The sequence below is a fragment of the Buceros rhinoceros genome, unplaced genomic scaffold, assembly GCF_000710305.1.
Source record: "Buceros rhinoceros silvestris isolate BGI_N320 unplaced genomic scaffold, ASM71030v1 scaffold9307, whole genome shotgun sequence".
Taxonomy (NCBI): domain Eukaryota; kingdom Metazoa; phylum Chordata; class Aves; order Bucerotiformes; family Bucerotidae; genus Buceros; species Buceros rhinoceros.
In genome coordinates this window covers 20,584-28,391 of record NW_010420387.1, presented here as the reverse complement: position 1 = coordinate 28,391, position 7,808 = coordinate 20,584, and the positions used below count along the sequence as shown (strand labels likewise).

Below are 7,808 nucleotides of genomic sequence, written 5' to 3'. Positions count from 1 at the left end.
GCCTTCTTAACACAGGTTTAAAGATTGTATCAATCAGAGACCATGGTATCGCTCTGAATGCTGGAAGTTGGGGTTATAACTAGTACAGGTGCTGCTGGGACAACGAAGGGAAAGTAAGTTGTTAGATGTTAGAGCAACGCAAGTTTCCTTCACTGTTAGTGCGTCCTAAGGCTACGCAGGCTCCTATATAAATCTCTTCCCTAAATAAGATCATGTATCTGACAGGTGGAGAAGGAGTAGAAATAAAAATAATTACAGTGTGGAATATGTATTGTATTTGGTCTTTTTTCAGAACGAAAAATTACATCAGTCACCAACACAAAAAAAAAAAAACCAAACCCAAACCAAAAACCAACCAACAACAACAACAAAAAACCCCAAACACTTTACTTGGTTACATTAAACGTTTTCTGTTTTATTCTGGAAACAAAATATCAAAAAGTAAAACAAAATCTACAAGAATAAGTAAAAAGACAGTTTTCATATGTGGCAATACCCTGTCCGAGAGAATAAGAAAAAATTCCATCTGAGTCATTTTGAAACTTTCAGGGTGTTTTCAAGAGATAGACTTCAAACAAAGTGTTTGCTTGAACTTTCTTGCAGGAAGGAGCTTGCTTCTCAGCATAGATCTAGCTGTTACAGGGATCTCTGCTATTGGTTTACGAGAAACGTGTGTGGCAGACATATATAAATCCCTTACAGGGGCATGCTCACTGACTACCGAGGCAGAAGTGAGGATGTGGACAGCTTGGTGTGTGGCCATGTTTTTCTTTGGAGCAAGTAAGAAATCAGTAGAGCCACGATACCTGCTCTGCTGTGAGGAGAATGTAGTTTACTTGGTTTCCTCTGATTGTGTTTTGCTTTGTCTTATAGGAGCTGACATCACCCAAACCTCAAGTCTTGTGCTGAAAGAAGATGAGAGAGCTATTCTGACATGCAGTCAAAATGATAGGCACAATTACATGTACTGGTATCTGCAGCAGCCGGGGAAGGGGCTGCAATTGATCTATTATTCCTATGGTGAAAATGATCAACAAGAAGGTGACATTCCCACTGGATACGAAGCGAAGCGGTTAAACATCTCAGACTTCCATCTGAATATTTTATCTGCGAAGATGAATTATTCAGCTGTCTACTTCTGTGCTAGCAGTGAGAGCACAACACTTCAAAGTCACTTGTTATCTTTACATAAACTTGCTCTCCTTTCCAGCACCTTCCTTCAGAAGGGAGCCGCTCTCAGCACAGGAAAAGGGTGTGGGGGCCAATAGCCTCTTCACCAACCAGGTGTTGCCAAGCAGCTGGAACAAGAGATAGAATAGGCCATTGAATGGCAGGTTAATTGCCAAACTCCCCTTTCCTGATCAGCTATTTGTACTCTATCTCATCAGAACAATCAGTAAAGGTTTTTAACCAAATGCAGACATGAAATAAAGAAAATGGAAACCACAGAGCCAGAAATTATTGTCCCCAAACCATTTTCTTACCTGACACATAAGAGTTACTTGAAATTTACATATGTCTAAGTCTGAAATACTTTGGAGGTAGTGACTTGTATGTGCACTCTCATTCCTCTCTGAATATTATCAAACAGTGAAAGGGCTTTCAGTGTGCTTAGAAAGGTTACCCTAATCACAAATAATCTGTAGGACCAAGACTGTCAATAGTAACAAGAAGGGGCCTGAAGAAAAGTTGTTGTAAGAATAGAAGGTAAACAGAACTAACATGCTACAGATTGGAGTAAAATGACAAACCAGCAGCTCTTACCCTGCTAATGTCCTGAAAGGTTACATGTATGTGGAGGATATAAGCAGAAAAGGGAGATGGTAAAACGTGCCATAAAACTTAGAATGAATTCACATGCAAGAAAAATAAAATGTAGATTTCCATTTATTCAGGAATTGTTCTGACTATCCAGTTTCCTTCTGGCTACTTAGCGAAGCACATGCCTCTGTGTGTGTCACATCTGCCTCTTTATGCCTCATACAACCTAACATGCAGCAACAGTCTATATTACTCTGGTTTATTCTTTGTCTCTATGATTGAGTTCTGAGGGTTTTTTTTTTTCTCCCAGGCAACTTTGTGGTGTTCCTCAAGGTCTTGTATTTCTCTCTGACTTTGGGCTGAGCCATAATACGAACACTGCTCCAGAGAACACCCATATTTTGAAGACAAAAATGTGGAGGAAGGAACGATCAGGGTGTTAATGTAATTTTGTTTACTATATAACCTCTCCCTGATAGAATATTACAGGCTTTGCATGAAGAGTCTCGTGTCTCACACAAAAAGACCTACCAGCACCACCATTCTTCCAGACAGAGTCATTGATTCAGTGGTGTTAGTCATAGCATGAGACCATCTTTAGTGTCAGCATTCCATGGTGATAATATAACAAATTGTCCTAACTTGTCCTAAAGCAAGAAAGCACTAAGCAAAGCTCTCGTGATGTGTAAAAGTCCTCTGCATAATTTGCTAGATCTGAAATAAAGAATGATAATAGTAGAGCATTTCCAGTCAGAGGGTTTTGGAAAGGTTTAAAGAAAGGATGTAGAATGGGAACATTCCATAATTAGACAGAGCATTTCACATTCTGAGATTATTTTTATCCCAGTCTGAATTATGTCAAATCATATTGTAAATGCTGTTGGGCAAAGGAGTGTCTATATTAACACACATGCAGGATAAACATACTGATCTTCAAGGGAAAATTTGGATTTGTAATTACTGCACAGCATTTCCTCATTGGGAAATGAGTTATTGGATTACAGGCACATCCCTTGGGAAAAGATCCTTTAACTGTCCCTTGGGAAAATATCCTTTAAAATATCCTTTAAATATCAGCTGACTGGCTAGGGAGCAGCTTTGCAGAAAAGCAAGTGAACATGAATAAGCAGCAAGCCCTCTCAGCAACGAAGCCTAATTACATTTCTAATTGCATTAGCAAGAACGCAGTCAGCAGGTCGAAGCATTTTGAGGCTATGTTGGGAATACCACCTCTCTTGTCCACACACACCCCCGCCCCGCTCCAACCCCAGTACAACAGAGACATCAGCAAATTGCAGCGACCCCCAGAAAGGATCACTAAGATGATCAGAGGGCTGAAGCAGAAATGTAAGAGGAGAGGCCGAGGAACTGACTTTGTTCCTTTTGGAGGGGACAAGGCTAAAGGGTGGCAATTGCATGACTCCAATTGCCTGAGCAGAGTTGGAGTCTTAGAGGGGCACAGTGGGAGCACAGTGCAACAAGCAGCAGCAAGATGAATATTCGACATAACAAAAATATATTTCCTCTTGCGGGTGCTTCAGCACTGGAGCAGGTTTCTAATAGAGCCGGTTAAATCTCTGACCTTGAAGATACTCAGAAATCACCTGGGCAAAGCTCTGAGAAACATGATCTAGCTTTGGAGTCAGCCCTGTTTCGAACAGCAGTTTGGATTGAGAAACCTCCAAAAGTCCCTCCCATCAAAATTTTTCTACAAGTATATGATTTTTATCATCTTGCTTTGCTTTTTAAGACACTTAGAAAAAGTGTGGGGTTTTGTTTTTTTTTCCAATTTGTAAATGCAGGTCAGCAACTCCGCCAAACCCGCAATTCTTTCGTTTTTGGTGTGTTGCACCACAGAAACAGCAGCTGCACATGCAAAATCCATTTGTAGACTTCAGTAACAAGATCGTGTGATAACATGAGTCAAAAAACCCACCAGCTTTCATAGGGCCTGTTTGTGTCACTATTTCTGTCCAATTGTAATATGGTGAACAGAGAGCTGCACCCTGTGCCTCATCCTGAGAGGCTGGGGGGGTCTTGCGGTAAGAGAGGCTGAGGCATTACCAAAACGGCTTTTCGGGTAAATGTCGAACCACATCCTGTTTTGCTAAAATTCAGCTGCTGTTCCCTTAAAGAGATCTTTTCAAGTGCATTTGGGCACATCATCTGCTCTGATTCTGAGGTACCATTTTCTGCTGAGGCCCTCAGAGATACTTCCCCCTTCTGTTGGAGACCCTGGCTGTGCTAGACAGAATCTCCCTTCAGGGAATTTTCACTCTATGTCTCTTACTCCTTCTGCCTTGCTATTGCATTCCTAGGTACTGTTCTTCCAGAGCTCAACAAGCACTCATCTGTCTTGGCCTGTGTTATTCCTGCCTCTGTTTAGGATACAGCGATACATAATAAGTGTCTGTTCTCCATTTATGCCCGAGTGAGCTAACTGTGAATTGCCAGTTGTTTAACTTGTGCCATAAGGTAACAGCTTAGTGAAATGAAAAGTGGATCAAAGATCTCCAGAAACACTCTCCAGGATCAGTGGTCCCTTGGTTTCACAGTTTATGCTGCACAGAAGTGGTGCCCACAAACACAGATTTAAAAAAACACGCTCTGGTTCCCCTTCCTCCTCCCCCACAGATTAGATTATTTTCCTTTTTCTGAGTTGCATCCTTTCTGCTTTCCTCTTTTGTTTTTCTTGGGCTTTCTTATTTTTTCTTATTTTCTCATTTGCCCTAATTTTCCTTTTTACTCTTTTCTTTGGAAGACCACACTTCAGACTTTCTTTGTTGTCTTGTGCAGAATCTCCCTGGACATCTTTCTCACTTTTTGTCGAAAACCCTCCTATTCTTTCTCACTAGCTTGTTTTCTTGAAAGTGATGAGAGACACAATATAATTGTAGAGAAGTGGGTTTATATAAAAGTCAACTTCAAGACATCATTTTGGCCAAAGAGATCTCCTGCACAGTTAAAAATAATCAGGACAAATATGTACAGAGTAGAACTCTTGTTCCTCTCCTTGGACCTAAGCATTGGCCCCATCACAAACATCCCATACAGAACGCTCATGAAAATGAGCGCAATGCACACAAACTTTCCAGCTGTAGCACTTCTCTGATAGATTTCTGAAAAGTAAGAGAGAACAAAGTAAGTAAAAACCAACAGACATAATAAACATTTCTTTAGAAAACTTTACTGGACCAGGCCTTATTTTTTCTTCATTCTGCTGATTAAGAGAACTTGTCCAGTGCTCTTTTGCACGGGTTATAACTTAGCTGCCCTTAGCTGAAAAATCACGTCGAGTATTAATTGCATTAGAGTTTTCACATTCACATTGGTATGACTGATTAGAAATTCATCTGAAGACTGAGAAGTTGGGGTATCAAATGAAACTGGATTTCAAGTCTTTCTCATGGGAATATTATTTATACTAAAGCTGCAGTATATTTAAGGAGATAACATGCTATAGAAAGTGGAGTCAGAGACTGAGCAAAGTGTTCTACTCATTGCTAGTGTATCAACACACATCTTCATGCTCCGGGTAGGTCTGCCGTCCTAAGTGACATTTCTGTGATGAAATGTTGATTGGCTAGCAGCTACCGGCCTTGCTCCTCTGTTGGATCTCTTGCTTTGATGGGGAAAAGATGGCCACAGATGGGGGTATGATTTCATCATTCTTCCCTGAAACAGAAAGCAGTACAGCCCGGAGCCTTTACCCTCATACATCTAAATATCAGATCATGTGGGATTTTGTAGATACGTGTGTTGGAGGCTGGATGGTGAATTCAATGTGACCTACAGTGCTGAGCATGAAGGATCGTGATCTTCGGTCTGAAAGACAATTATATTTACATATATTATACATATATGTAGTATTGTGCATGTCATATATATAATATGTATATTTACATGTATTTACATGTCTTCCTAACAGAGCATGTACTAACTATGCCATGCTATATATGCCATTTAAATAAAAATCAACAGGTTACTTGAACAGAGTGCGGATCCAGGATTAAAAACATAAAGGTACAGAGCGAGTAAAACCTTTTTCTCTGGATACTGACCAAATAGCCAAGCTTACTAAAGCTGAGGTGTTAATGGAAAAGGAGAATTTAGTTCTCTGGTTTGTTGTTTTAAACTATACAATAAGAAAGGGGTCAAACTGATCCTCTGCTTTCATCCTCTGTTATCTTTATCTCCTTATGTGTATGTCTGTCTCCTCAGGTCCTGAGTCATGATTTTTCTGATATTTTTTTTGGCTTATTTCACCTCAATCTTTCCTTCTCCTTCTCCTTCTCCTACAATTGTAAAAATAAAAATAAACCAGCAAACAAATTGACAGCCCCCCAAACATATAACCTATAAAATCTTAACCTAGCAAGTTTACCAGAAGAACAACAGTGAATGTGTTTTGTTATTTAGCGAAGAAATAGTAAGCCATGTTTTCTTACCTAAGTCAGTCAGCTTAGTTCCGGTCACAAAATGTTGCTCACATCCAGAGCACAAAGGCATAATACAGTAATACACACACACCCCCCCCCGCCACCACACACCTGTTGAGCAAAATAAGGATTGAAATTGTGAAGGCTTGATTCTGCACTGCTAATGCCATTTCCACTCTGCTTAAGGAAAGTTAAGTGTTCATTCTGCAGGCAGTTTAAACCTGGGGAAAAGGCTTTGTCAGTCACACGGTTAATTTCTGGTAGAATAGAGCCAGCAGACTCCGTGAACACTGAGTAGAGCCCCTGGGAGTTCTGCACTGCAGAGCACTAAATATTCTTCCTGACTTGTGGTCTCTGTTCTTCTCTCATCCTTCCCACTTCTTTCTGTTTATTCTGTTAAGCTTGCTTGCTTGCTGGCTGGCTTTCTCCAGGGATTTATCACCACCAAGCTGTCCTATTCGCAGGGCAAATTTAATAACAACAGTTCAATTGGTTAATTTGTCCCCTTTTTCTTCACAGTCTTTACTATCTCCCTCTTTTTTGACCTGTCTTTCCTGAACAGCCACCTTTAGCCTTGTTAGTGAAGCTCTGCTGACTCAAGCCCTTCCACTGCACTTTTGTTTTCTTATCTAGAACAGTGAGCCATATTCCTTTCTCAAAAGATAGTGTTACTGCTGACCTTCACATAAAAATTTTCGGAGGAGCTTGTTCTCTCTTCCTCCTCCTTATTGGCACAAAATTTCTGTTTCTTAACCTACCATACGCAGAAAAGCCACTCCTGAAAGGTTCCCCACCCCTGAAAGAGATGTCCTAGCCCCTGGAGATGCAGTATGCTACCTCACTTAGGTAATGTCTACAGCACTGAAATACCAGGACCACAGGGAGCATCCTCTTCTTCCTTCCCTTGCAGTCCTTCACTATCTTTACTTCCCTTTCATTCAAGCTTGACAAAACCAATATTTTCATTTAATCTGTTTTGATGTGAAGCATACTCTTCCCCATGAACCTACAAATACTGCTTTTAGGCATGGGATTTAACAAACCCCTGACTGTTAAGCGTCCCAGACACTTCTCTTCTTTTAGGCCACTTGCTATCATGCATCCTACCATTTCACAGTCCAGCAGACTGAAGTGTAATCACACTGCCTGACTCCTGTTCTCAGTCTTAGCTTCAGAATTCAGTCTAGACACCTTCTGTAAATAAAAGCAGAAACAGGGAATCTCTCTCCTTTCTGCCATCAGTAAGCTGTGCTAAAGAACAGATCAGTTTCTGGAACTCACCTATCCTGCGCCTATTTCTACTCACTTTCTTCTTGCCCAGTTTTCATACAAAATATTTATTTTTGTCCTAGAAAAAATTAAAATTCCACTATCATGTATTTCTTAAAAGTGCGGGCTTCTTTCCTTATCTAGTATCGTCACCTGGGTCCCAGGACCAAACTGTTGAATATATGTCACAATACTACAGAGACTATCTCTAAATACACCCCTCCTCATAACAAAATGGGAGGGAGAAATTTCAATATTCCATGTGAAAAGTCCAGGAAGGGGATGTGTCATCCTGGGAGACAATCCAAGGGACTGATGCTCATAGGAGACATTGCAGGA

At 40.6% G+C, this 7,808-nt stretch overlaps 2 gene segments (V, D, J or C); one reads left to right on the top strand and one right to left on the bottom strand.

Moving 5' to 3' along the window:
* Window positions 1-737: 737 nt before the first annotated feature.
* LOC104496211 lies at window positions 738-1,314 on the top strand. The segment is given in 3 exon segments: window positions 738-780; window positions 874-1,149; window positions 1,211-1,314. Coding segments are annotated over 3 exon segments (423 nt in total).
* Window positions 1,315-4,668: 3,354 nt separating this feature from the next.
* LOC104496210 overlaps window positions 4,669-7,808 on the bottom strand; it is a 17,318-nt gene continuing 14,178 nt past the window's right edge. Inside the window, 1 exon segment of the C gene segment in view lies at window positions 4,669-4,880. Coding sequence covers window positions 4,669-4,880 — 212 coding nt within the window.